General features: G+C 41.9%; 1 protein-coding gene across 2 annotated transcripts in view; it reads right to left on the bottom strand.

Moving 5' to 3' along the window:
• Positions 1 to 2,327: 2,327 nt before the first annotated feature.
• The window catches only part of SLC28A3 (solute carrier family 28 member 3), a 64,607-nt gene continuing 54,186 nt past the window's right edge, over positions 2,328 to 12,748 (bottom strand). For both annotated transcript variants that reach the window (XM_003267476.4, XM_004087029.3), the window contains 5 exons: positions 12,176 to 12,373; positions 7,633 to 7,714; positions 6,819 to 6,917; positions 6,112 to 6,232; positions 2,328 to 5,205 (listed from right to left, as the gene is read on the bottom strand). In XM_003267476.4, coding sequence (XP_003267524.1) covers positions 5,079 to 5,205; positions 6,112 to 6,232; positions 6,819 to 6,917; positions 7,633 to 7,714; positions 12,176 to 12,373 — 627 coding nt within the window. In that variant the 3' untranslated portion in view covers positions 2,328 to 5,078. The remainder of the gene's footprint in view (positions 5,206 to 6,111; positions 6,233 to 6,818; positions 6,918 to 7,632; positions 7,715 to 12,175; positions 12,374 to 12,748) is intronic.

Below are 12,748 nucleotides of genomic sequence, written 5' to 3'. Positions count from 1 at the left end.
ATAGTCAACACTACTAAACTGTAGGCTTGGATTGCACATGATCAAGAAGGCCAATCTCCTGAACTTTGTTTGCTAATCATTGTACAACACAGTTGGTATTGTAAGACAAGCAAAATTATTTACCCGATTTTGCTAAGAGGAAGGGGGAAATGTGAAAGTGATTCAGGCATTGGGCTAGAAAGAAGACTCATCCACTCTGATATTATAACTTACTGTATTGTTTATCATATAGACAGAAAAATTCACAGGGACATCAAAATATTAACTGCGACCAACTATAGGAAATTAGATTAAGATGAGAGGAAGATTTTCAATTTCTCAATTTGCAACGTTTAAGACAAGTATGCATTTTTAATGAGATTCTGTAAGTTAGCCAGTCAACTGTTCTTGCTTGTGTGAAGGTTAGCTATTTTGTGGTCCTCATTCATTCACTCATTCATTGGTTAAACAAATATTTACTGAATGTCTACTGAATGCCAGGTACTAGGTACTGAAGATACATAAGAACTAGTATTCTAGAGGTTAGACATATGGACAAATAATCATGGAATGAGATAGGCACCCTGCAGTTGAAAGGATTTCGTTTAGACCAGGGAATACTGCCCCAACTTTGCTCTTGGCCATAGTGATCTGTGGGTTTGCCAGTTCTGCATGACCAGAAGGTGGAAGGAGAGATGAAGCATTTCTGAATGACCTAAGGTTTTCCTATTCTCTTATTTTATGAATATTATTGGAAGCATGGCCAGTACTTGGAAGAGGTAGGCTCTAATTCTTCATGTTCATATGGCTTGTAAGACTTCAGTTTTTTCCTAATCCTGGTTTCTCATGGCAAAGTGGTTGGTTGTCAGTGGCCAGAGGACTAAATTTCAAGGTTGTCACTTGAGTACTTTTCTCTGTTTTGTGGCTATAGGCTATATCCCTAATACCAGCCACTGTCCTTCCATTTTGCAAAATGCATAATGGTTAAGAAGGGCTGACTTGATGTAGGTTCACTGTTTAATCTCCAGTTTCCTGGAATGAAAACGCAAAGTAGCCCACTAATAACCAGGTTGAAAGTACTCATTCTAGCCGGGCGCGGTGGCTCACGCTTGTAATCCCAGCACTTTGGGAGGCCGAGGCGGGCGGATCACGAGGTCAGGAGATCGAGACCACGGTGAAACCCTGTCTCTACTAAAAATACAAAAAATTAGCCGGGCGTGGTGGCGGGCGCCTGTAGTCCCAGCTACTTGGAGAGGCTGAGGCAGGAGAATGGCGTGAACCCGGGAGGCGGAGCTTGCAGTGAGCCGAGATCGCGCCACTGTACTCCAGCCTGGGCGACAGAGCGAGACTCCGTCTCAAAAAAAAAAAAAAAAAAGAAAGTACTCATTCTATAACCAAGGAGCAGTCACATTGCCTTTGTGATATAAAGGAAAATATCATTGTTATCACAAGGTTGTGTAGTTTTTAGAGCCAGAAAAAGAAAAATCAACGCTTTTCTTCCTGCTTGAGCTTAAAACAAAATTAAGTAACAGGCTGTAAAGAGCAGCCTTTCTTAGGACCATATGGTTCATTAGCATCACATGGTGTACCTGTACCAGAGACAGTTATTGAGTCCTGCGCTCCTGCCTGTTTAAAATGTGAGTGATTGCCTCCCCTTGCCCCACTCCAGTACAGTCAGGGTAGCTTAATCCTTCCTGGCACACTGTGTCCTTGTTGGGTTATAATACCTTCTTTATAAGCATACTTGATTTTTGGAATTGTTCTGTAACTGGAAATCAGTCTTATTGGACAAGTGCATGTCTTAAGCTCTTCACAGTGCCCTACCAGCCTAATTAAACTACAGAAATATGAAAGCAATCAAGTGGGAGCATTTGCAAAATGAATGCCTGTTAGTAATCTGCATAGTTACAGAGACTGTCACTTAGACCTAACTGCTGGGATATGTTGACTTTACCAATGGGGGGAAAAAAAATCAGACAATGCTCCATATCCCATGACTCAAATCTATTTTTGGCTGAGACCCTAAGGCCTCTCCAGGGTCAGAGAATTTGTTTATAACCAGTTTCTGGATTGCGAAGAGAAATATCATTTCTGCCCCTCTCCCCTTTTTTTGCAAACCGATAGAAAACAACACGGAGAATAAGCAGCAGTAAACACCCATCTTCATTGAAATGAGGAAACACTCATATCTGGAACCATAATACTGTATAAAAAAAAGGGGCTTTCAGATTAGGGAAAACTACCAGTGGGAAGACACAGAGGTGGCTAGGGGCTTTGGATTTCATGGGTGGACTGGACAGAGTACGGAGTTCTCCCAAGGAGATGTCGCAGCCTTGGCTTGAAGCAAGGTTGGGGAGCACAGACCAAGAACAACAATCTGTCAGCAGTGAGCGGGCTCAAACAGCTGAAAAACATAGGCGTGCCATCTTTGCCCACTATATGTAGGTGGGTGAAGGAGAAACTGGGGAAAATAAGCAGCCTCCAGCTTCTATGTCTGCTAAAGAGGAATAAAAACATCACCACGCACCAAAACTTCCATTAGGTTGTTTCACTGGGAGAAAGGCCACCTACAACGTTCACGGGGTATTGGTGAGGTTTCTGGAGATAACAAGCTCAAGAGGCTTAACCAGGTCATTTTCCTGGTCCTTGGCCTTTACTATCCTCTTATAGCTCAGGAATAATACCCCTTTTCTCAGTTCAAGGATGCACAGCATTAATAAGGAATCAGTGTAGGACCTATGCAAACATGTTGCATTTATAAAGGAATGTCACACATATACACAGAAAGGTCATATCAAAGCAGGTAAAAGTTAAGACAACATATTTCTCCAAAAACCACTCTGACATCTTATAATACCAGAAATATACACACACTTCAAACCTAGGAAAGCATCCTACGAAACTGCTCTGACCAATATGGTAGCCACTAATACCTGAAATATGGAGTAACCAAGTAATAAATTTTTAAATTTAAAACTGATACTCATTTCAGTTATTGGAAAACTTTTAAGCACATTTAGACCAACATGGGTGTGTAAATTTACTTTGCAAATTTAGATTTTATGAAATCTAAACATGGATTAAGTATTATCAGTAAAACTTTAGTGTCTCAACTGAGATATGCAAACCAGACAGACTTAGTTTGATAAGAATGAAAAATATCTTACTGAAATAATATCTCCAATATATTGAGTTAAATATATTAAAATTAATTTTACCTGTTTTTTAGTGTGGCTACTAGATCTTAAATTACATGTGACTTGCATATGTCTATCAGACACCATTGCTATAGAAAAAAAAGCACCAGCATGCAAAGTAAATGTACATGCACTATCCAAAGTAGGAAAAAGAGAACTCCCAAACCAAAACCTGTAAACAAAGTAAATGCATGTCCACAGAGGAATGGTATAATACATATACACAACATTCTGTGGGGCATGATGAACCAGGACACCAAACATTGAGAATGGGGGGAAAACATGCAAATGTATTTTCCTAAAATAAAGCCTGAAGACTGCAAGGGCACATTGAGCTCCAAGGAAAATTGATACAAATAATGAGAAATATTTTAGTATATCATACTTCAGGGATAAACGGTCCTCTGGACATTTGGCCTCCTCCTTCACCACCACAAAAAACAAAACACAAAAAACCCCAACTATTTACACATAGAATTTTCTTTTAAATTACTCTTGTACACAAACAAACAGAAGGAAAAATAGAAACAATAAATTACTTAAGGTATTTCAAAACCTTTTTCACATTCAGTGTCTGTTTCTTGACTTGGTAATTGATATTTGTGTTTTCTCACAGCATGTGGTCTTCATGCTATTAAGAGCAGCGGCAATGGGCATTTCATTAAAGAGCACACCACCATTGTCTCTGGAATTTTTTTCTTAGACACTGACACCCATTCTTCAAGTTGGATACTGATGCCATCCTGGTCAATGAAATTATCAACGCAAGGTTTTCAGAGCTCAACCAGGCCTTTTTTTCCTCAACTGCTTCTTACACGGCTTTTGATTGAAGAGTAGCTGCTTTGTCACCAGGAATACATTACCAAATGTGCACATGGCCTACCGTTATGGCCTACAACAGGATGGCTCCTTGTAGGGAGACGTGGATATCATATACCCTTATGGTGTATCATATTACTTCTGCAAAATATTCACTATCCCTCCCTATGACAGGATAATTTAACTGTGGTGACTGACATCGTGCCTGTCACAGGACTTGTTTTGGCTAATGGAATGTCATGGAAGTAAAGGGTATCATTTCCAAGAGGAAGATGAAAGAGCCATCATGTGGTTCCCACCTTTCTTTTTCCTCTTAAGACCAACATGCCCCACTTAGAGGCTGCTCCTTTAGACTGGATCCTGAAGCAATATGGATTACAACCAACATGGATCGTTACAAACGTGAGTGAAAAATAAATCTGTAAGCCACTGAGGTTTTTGGGTTGTTTGTTTCTGCAGCATAATTTATGCTTAAACTGACTGATAGAACTCTTAAGCAGAATGGATTTAAACCCTGGTTTCGGTATGGTCCACGTGTTCTCCTCAAGGACTCTTGATTTCTGCAGGACTTCCTGAGGGTAGTCAATGAGGTGGGGATTGATGACTAGTTTTCCCTTATGTGAGATTCAAGTTCAGGCTATTTCAGGTAAGCCAAGGTATATGCAGAGTGTACCTCACCTGAGATGTGCTTAAACTGAGTCACCCTGGACTACTTAGTGGACACTAAGTGGGTGTGGGTGAGTCAGAGCCCAGTTGTTGGGAGCTGCCATTTATAGCTGTATTCTGGTGAAATGCCTTGCAAACATTAAAGTCAGAAAATCCCATTGAGACTGGAAACAACAACACCTCACTTTGGGACATCATAGCGGTTCTCAGTGGGGAAGGGGCTGGTGGGGAGGGAAGGGGAGGAGGAAGATGTTGTAGCTCTGAAGGTCCACTCTTGTTTTCCTTCATTCCTTGCAATTAAAGCTGATTCCATGATGGAAGTATCAATCTGTGGACAATAGCTTTTTTTTTTTTTCTCTCTCCAAAGTAGAAAATTTAGCATCTGTACTTAGAGTTCCACTGGAGAAGTGGCTGACCTCAAAATGTATTAGGGATCCCACTGCAGTTAAAAGTTGATGGATTCAACAATGTGCAGCAGCCCTTCAAAGAATACAGACCGTGGTTTCCTCCTGGGATGACTTCACCAGGACCCTTGGCAACAGTGCTGGTGGAAAGTGGAAAGAAACAGTTACATGAGATGGCAGAAACAGTAGGTGAGCAGACAATGACATTAAAAATAGTTCAGGGCAGGAAGCTGATTTTCTTGCTCACGTTCTGGTTAGGGTGGATTAAAGGACAGAGACACTGGGGAATTTGCTTTGGCTCCTAAATTCTGGGTGTCTTCAAGAACTTTCCCTGTTTCCTCCATAACAAGCAAAGATAGGATAGAATCAATCCTCATAAAACATTTGCACGTTAAGGATGGCACCTTGGGTGGGAACATTGATTTTGCAAATAGAAACTGTGCAGGGTGGGGGTGGCTGGCATGGGTCACTGGTAGTTTCTCATTCACCACAGACGATCACTGTGTTGTCTGGACAGCCTGGATCCCCTTGAAGGGGAGCCAGCAGACGGTAGCAGTTAAGGGCATAGGCTTAGCAGGCAGATCAACCTGAATTTTGTATCTCACTTGTGTTGTGCTAGTTTTGCTGGAGTAGACATAGCTTCCCTAAGCCTTAATTTTACGGAATGAAAAAAAAAAAGTGCCCAACTTATACAGTGGTTGCAAGGTTTAAGTGAGCTAATTCGTACAAAGTAAAGTACCTAACACACAGCTGGGTGCATATTAAATGCTTGAGTAGCACTAGCTAGTGTTATAGTTGCTAGTCTTATCTGAGAAAAGTCAGAGTGAAAGGTGGTTAGAATCACTGCGTAAGTTCTTACTTTTAAATAGTCATAAAGTTATAAAATTAAGTGGATGGGTGAGTGGAGATTGCGCCACTGCACTCCAGCCTGGGTGACAGAGTGAGACTCCGTCTCAAAAAAAAAAAAAAAATTAAGTGGATGGGCTATTTAGGTCTGATTTGATTATTAATGGAGTATAAAGAAATTATAATCAAGAATACAATACCTGCTCAACAGACTTTGGCAACAAGATATCACCTTGGTTGTGTTTCCAGGGAAACTGGAGTTGAAGGCATTCTCTAAAATGTGGTGGCAGTTGATGTCCACAGGAGTGCTGGAGAGCATGCCTAGAAGCGGAACAGAGTTCCATTTATTTTATTATTTATTTTTTAGTTTTATTTATGTATTTATATATTCATTTATTTATTTTGAGACAGAGTCTTGCTCTTTTGCCCAGGCTAGAGTGCAGTGGCATGATCTCGGCTCACTGCAACCTCCGCCTCCCGGGTTTAAGCGATCAAGTGCATCAGCCTCCCAAGTAGCTGGGATTACAGGTGCGTGCCCAGCTAATTTTTGTATTTTTCGTGGAGATGCAGTTTCGCCATGTTGGTCAGGCTGGTCTCAAACTCCTGACATCAGGTGACCCACCCGCCTTGGCCTCCCAATGTGCTGGGATTACAGGCGTGAGCCACTGCACCTGGACCCATTTATTTCATTAATTAAGGAAGTCACTGAACCCTCATTCTGTTCTTAGCTTCTCCACCACACTGCACACATTTAACTTTACAATGTGCTTAAGAGCAGCTCTGACTCTCTTCTGTGGACTTATTTCTGTGGCAGTGTGTGCTGCACATGCAAGCTGGAGGCACTGCCTGTCCTGAAAGCTGCCATTCATCCTGTGGGCACCAGGACACAAAGGACAGGGTGCAGTACCTGCGATGCAGGCTGTCATGAAGCAGGCCACTGTTCCCGCAATCAGAGCTCTCACTGCTCCCGAGGCGATATCACGCTTTCTGGAAGGAGCCATGGATGCTGGGAAACATGGAAGGAGGGATGTGAGATCAATGCTGAAGTATTGAGTAAAACTCTTAGCCTCTGAAAATTGTTCTGGGGCTGGGCTCAGGTCAGCTGACTTTTTTTTTTTCTTTAACTTAGCTGGGAAATTCAAGATTCAAGAACTTAGTAATAAACTCCACATACAGAGAAATTCTCTGCTGTGGGAAGAAGGGAAGAGGCTTGTTTGCCAAAAGGCTCACTCTCCACAGAAGAAACACCTCCTAAGTTTCATCCAAAGGGCTGTTTATTGAGGTCATGGCAAGGCAAAAGAGTGGCAGAGGCATAGACTAAGGAGATGATGTGCAACTCAACTGTCACCATCTACTTCTATGCCCGTGGCAGACACCACTGAGAAATCACAGCATTCTCCCACTGGACTTCCAATGGCTCTCAGAATCCTTCTCCAGGTGCCCATCATAAACCTATTGGCACTGGCATGCAAGGTGAAGCCTACAGGTCACCCCTGGGCTGGGAGAAGCACCTGTATGTTTGAGAAAATTTTTCCTGAGGTCAGTTTGGGTGTGCAAGGGAAAACTATATTGCAGACTAGAGATAAAAAAAATAGACCCCAGAGGACTCATGACTGTTGCAAAGGCCTTTGTTTTTTCTGACGTAACATTACAGAGCAAAATGGAGATCCAAGTATGTCTATGGCACATCTGTGTTGTTGAAGAATGTTATTTTCACTTACTGAGTCCGCCGATCACGATTCCTAGGGACCCGATATTGGCAAAACCACAGAGAGCATAAGTGGCGATTATCTCAGAACGAATCTGTAAGCAAGCATAAACATGTATGTATACACAATCTGATCTGGCTTAATAAATCTGACATCCAACTGGGCTTCATTTTGACCATAAATTCAATATTGACAAATAAATGCACAGTCCATGGTATCAAATACCCATTACTTCCTAGACCCCTTTTACCATCTCCACTTGAATTTTGTGGGAAAATGGAAGGGGGCTGTGTGGACTCAGTGACTCTCTACAAAGGACTTACAGTTGGTAGCCTTGGCTTCTACAAATGCTGCTTCCTGGTCAATAATACCTTCTGATATTCCATATGACCTGGCCATCTGCTACAGTGTGCCAGGGACAGGACTAGTTGCTGGAGATACAAAATTGGTCCCAGAAAATATTCACATTATATTTACTTGAAAAAGGACTTATTCAGACTATATAAAGAACTGTTATAACTCAATAAGATGAGCAACAGCCAAGGAAAAAAGGATAGAGATTTAGATACTTCACAAAAGCTATGCAAATAACCAAAAAGTACATGAAAAGATGTTCAACATTATTGATCACCAGGGAAATGCAAAATAAAGCCACAATGAGATACTACTATACCTTCACTAAAATTAAAAAAACTGACAATACAAAGTGTTGACAAGGATGTGAAGTGACTAGAACTTTTATACATTGCTGGTGGGAATGTAAAATGACACAGTCTATTTGTGAAACAGTATGGAAGTTTCTTCTTAAGTTTACATGCTCTGCCTGAGTGACCCAGCAATTTTTCTAGGAGAAACAAAAACACATGCCACAAATAGATTATACATAAATATCTATGGCAGCTTTATTAAATAGCCTCATGGTGGAAACAACTTGAATGTCATTCAGTAGGCAAATGGATAAACAATTGTGGATACCCATAAAATGAAATGCTGCTTTGCAATAAAAAGGAAATACATGCAACGACATGAATGCAAGTGAGCACATGTATATGAAATTCTAGGGCTGGGTGCGGTGGCTCACGCCTGTAATCCCAACACTTTGGGAGGCCGAGGAGGGTAGATCACTTGAGGTCAGGAGCTCAAGACCATCCTGGCCAACATGGTGAAACCCTGCCTCTACTAAAAAATACAAAAAAAAAAAATTAGCCAGCCATGATGGTGTGTGCCTATAATCCCAGCTACTCGGGAGGCTGAGGCAGGAGAATCACTTGAACCCGGGAGGCAGAGGTTGCAGTGAGCTGAGATCGCACCATTGCACTACAGCCTGGGCGACAGAGTGAGACTCCATTTCAAAAATAAAAATAAAAGAAATTCTAGAATTTGCAAAAATAATTTACAGTGAAAGAATGGATATTGGTTGCCTGGGACTAGGTCTTTGGATGGGGATGGGAGTGGGGTTGTTGACTACAAATGGCCATGAGGAAAACTTTTTTTTTTTTAAAGGTGTGATGGAGATATTCTATGTTGATTATAGTTGTGGTTACACAGGTGACATCAAAACTGAGCTCTTAATTTGGTATATAAATTATAATTCAGTGAAAAGGATATAATTTAAAAATAATTATGTTAGTAAAAAGGAAATTCTCAGCTATCACAGGAGCTTCATTATAGTCTGGCCATGGTGTGTGTACCACAACTCTGACCACTCCTTGGGAATGTTAGGATGCCCAGTTGGAAGTAGGAGAAGGAACATCCCTTTCACGGGGCAGTCAGAGAGGATGGAAGATGAATTCGTGAAAGCATGGACTCAAGAGATGCTGCGACTCAAGAGATGCTGCTTAGCCCAGACAATTCTTCCTCAGTTTGAGGACCGACTATAGGAGGCTCAGAAGATTCCGCGTACTCTATTGTTCACCAGAGGCACACCCAGTCTGACAAAGGTACCCACGTGACTGAAGCAATACTTTTGCAATATTCCAAAACTCTGTGATTTTGTTCAAAGAACAAACCGAGCAATGCTACACTCATTCAAGACTCAAGTGGCCATGGTAAGATTTTTGTTGATTCCAAGGCCCCTCTTCTCTCTCACGGTTTCTGAGAACTCTCCTTTGTTGATATTTTCCATCAGCGCGCATATAGCCGGCAGGAAAAAAATATTTCCAGTAGGTATGCAGTCTACCCTTCCTGGAAAAGCTGTCCTTGTTCCCCACTTTTATTCTAGTGCTTTTCACTGAGTTCAGGTGGCTTCAAAACCAGGCATGCTTATTAAGAGATTGTGGGGAGAAAGATGACATAAAGAGCTTGAAACTCCTCTTTCCCCTTTCCAGGGATAAGTGGGAAGGGGATACACAGATGTGGCCATGATGGGTTTTAGAAGAGAAAAAGGAGGCTGGAATAATTCCACATTGACTTTGCCCACAAATGTGCAAGATGATGTGATGAAAAGAGTTGCACCGTACTAGGAAGATATTAATAACACACCTCAAAGCTCTCCTTGTGTCTGCACAGGCAAAGATGCCATACGTATAGGATGGTCATTTTAACACTATCTCTGATAGTGTAAAAACAGATAACTGCTTATCAGCATGGGACTAGTTAAGATGAATTATAGTGTGCTATACAATAGAATACTATGTCACAGGCACTGATATGGAAAGGTACCTGAGACACATTATTAAGTGCAAAGGACAAGGTTAAAAACAGTGAGTATATACATTCTAGGGAGAAGAGCTCCAGAGAAATAAGAAGGATGCCTTACTTTTTCCTTTATCTATCTTTTTTTGGACCTTTTGAATTCTATACTATGGTATGTGTTACATGTAAACAAATGAATAAAAACAGGCAAAGTATTATCTTTAGGAAAGAGAAAGTGATGGAATAAAGGGCTCATCCTAGGGGCATGGGGGCTGCATAGTATTCTCCCTCTTATCTCAGAAGGAGGTCGGCATGGGCATAATTCAGTGGATATCACTGGGGTTTTGCCTCACAGACCCACATGGTACGTTCTGTTCTGTGGCACCTTTTCCAGGAGACTGTTGGGATGCCCTTCTCCACTTCTAGGTTGTGAGCAAAAATTGCTGGGACTCATCTGCATTTTGTTGATTGCAAATCAGAAATTTGGAGAAACAAAATGCCTTTCCCATCATGACTCAACAATAGCAGAGGCCACTGAGCTCCTGTTTCCAAATGTTCTCTCTCTACCTGCCTTTGGTTGGGCTCACCCCTAAACTCAATCAGCTCTACTGTTCTGTCTCTACCCTCGTAATAACCTTTCCACAAAATTGCTTCGTGCTGCCAGAACACAGAGCCCGGTTTGCTCATTAACAAAGCGATTCTCTCCTGGCAACTGGCAATTGGGGATAGAAAACATTTCACTTAATTTAGCCTATTGTTTACTTTTGGCAGGGAAACAAACTGGTTTTGGTGGCATCTAAACAATGAGGATAATTGGCCAAGCTTTACTGGGAGGTTAGTTGAAGAATGAACATGCGAGAACAGGGAAATCTACAGAGCCCCCTGCTCATGTCAGATGTGTGGGTCAAAATGCCCCAGCTGTAAAATATAAATCAGTGCTCCCCAGGAGTGGGCTGTTACACTGGTGTGCTATGTGGGAGTAAATCTGCAGGCTTGTTCTTTGGGAAGCTGGGAAGGATGGTAGTGTTGTTTGTGGGTGAGCAGACTCAGAACCTTAGGCAGGCTGCTTTTCCTCCCCTTTCATTTTTAAACCAAATACATGCCTGAGACATTAATTCCAAATGGGTTGTTTCAATGAGTACTAGGGGTGCTCAGGAATGTTCACCATTTCCTTGAGTTTCCAGTGTGACAATTCTGTTCTCCAGGGGAGAAAGTTGCAAACTCAACTACAAACATGACCTCACCTGAGTTCCTCATCCCACCAGAGGCCAGGTAGATGTGAATGCCTCCTTGCAGGCTATTGACCAGAAGTCCTGACGTAATTATGGGTGCTTGTCTCAAGGCTTTCAGATCACACACTCTGAGCCTTTTCTCTCCCTCATCCATGTGGAGAGCAGTGATGATCTACACTATCTCTCGAGGATGTCCAGGCATTATGTTACTTTTAGACAGTTTCTCAGAGCTCACAGAATCCATTAAGTTCGAAGGGAGAGTGCTTTATGATCACTAGACTGTCAGCTGCTAGACTATGAGGGCAGGGGCCCCATGACTTGCTCAGTGCTATGGCCTCAGTACTCAGCACATTGCACATAAAAGGCATTCAACAAATTTTGGTTGATTGATTGCAGTCCCAGCTCATGCAACTCTGGGGCTGTGTCCACAGTCCTTAGAAGTAAATGATTACAATGGCAATGATTAGCTGTGTCTACACACTCACACACACACACTCTAATCCAACATAACTGAAAGTTCGGAAGTGCTATGTACATTATGAGCTCCATGAGCAATGGATTTTAGGTTGTTTTGCTCTCTAATCTATCCCAGGTGCCTGGCATAGTGCTTGACACACAGAGGCATAAGTAATAGACAAATGCAGATATGTGATGAAGAGAGGTGCTGAGAGATTAAAATATTTACTCACTGATATATATTGCTGCACACCGTCTACAAATTTGGGTCCACCTTCTTTCCTCAAGTGGATCCATTTCGAGAGGTGCTCATAAGCCACAAATTCATTGAAGAAGGTCTTATAACCTATGAGGCTGGCAACCATAAAGCTGTCCTGCCATTCCACTCCCATCATGAAGGAAAAGGGCATGAAGATGTAGGAGCAGATTAGCTACAGAAACCAAAAGTAGACACTTGATTAGAATAGTGATTTGCTTTCAGTTTTGCCTTCTCGGTGACAACACTGTTCCTGACCCCTCTGTCTCCTTTAAGCACAGAAATTCCTTCTTCCCTTGCCCATCTTTACCCATCAGGAATTAGGGCTAGAAATTGGTCATTTGAAGGAAGCTGGATTCTTGAGGAAGAGGCCAGGAGAGACTGACTGTCGTTGTGGGGAAGGAGGGGGATAGGAGACAGAGAAAAGGTGGGTGGGAAGTTGGGGGATGCATGAGAAGCTTCTACAGTGTGGAAGAGTCCACTGAGGTTGTTAGGGTGGGCTGTTTACAAATCTATTTTATTTTTAAACAAAGATAGGCAGAAACAAAAC

This window comes from Nomascus leucogenys, chromosome 1a (assembly GCF_006542625.1).
Source record: "Nomascus leucogenys isolate Asia chromosome 1a, Asia_NLE_v1, whole genome shotgun sequence".
In the NCBI taxonomy this organism is placed as follows: domain Eukaryota; kingdom Metazoa; phylum Chordata; class Mammalia; order Primates; family Hylobatidae; genus Nomascus; species Nomascus leucogenys.
This window is presented reverse-complemented; position numbering and strand designations above follow the sequence as displayed.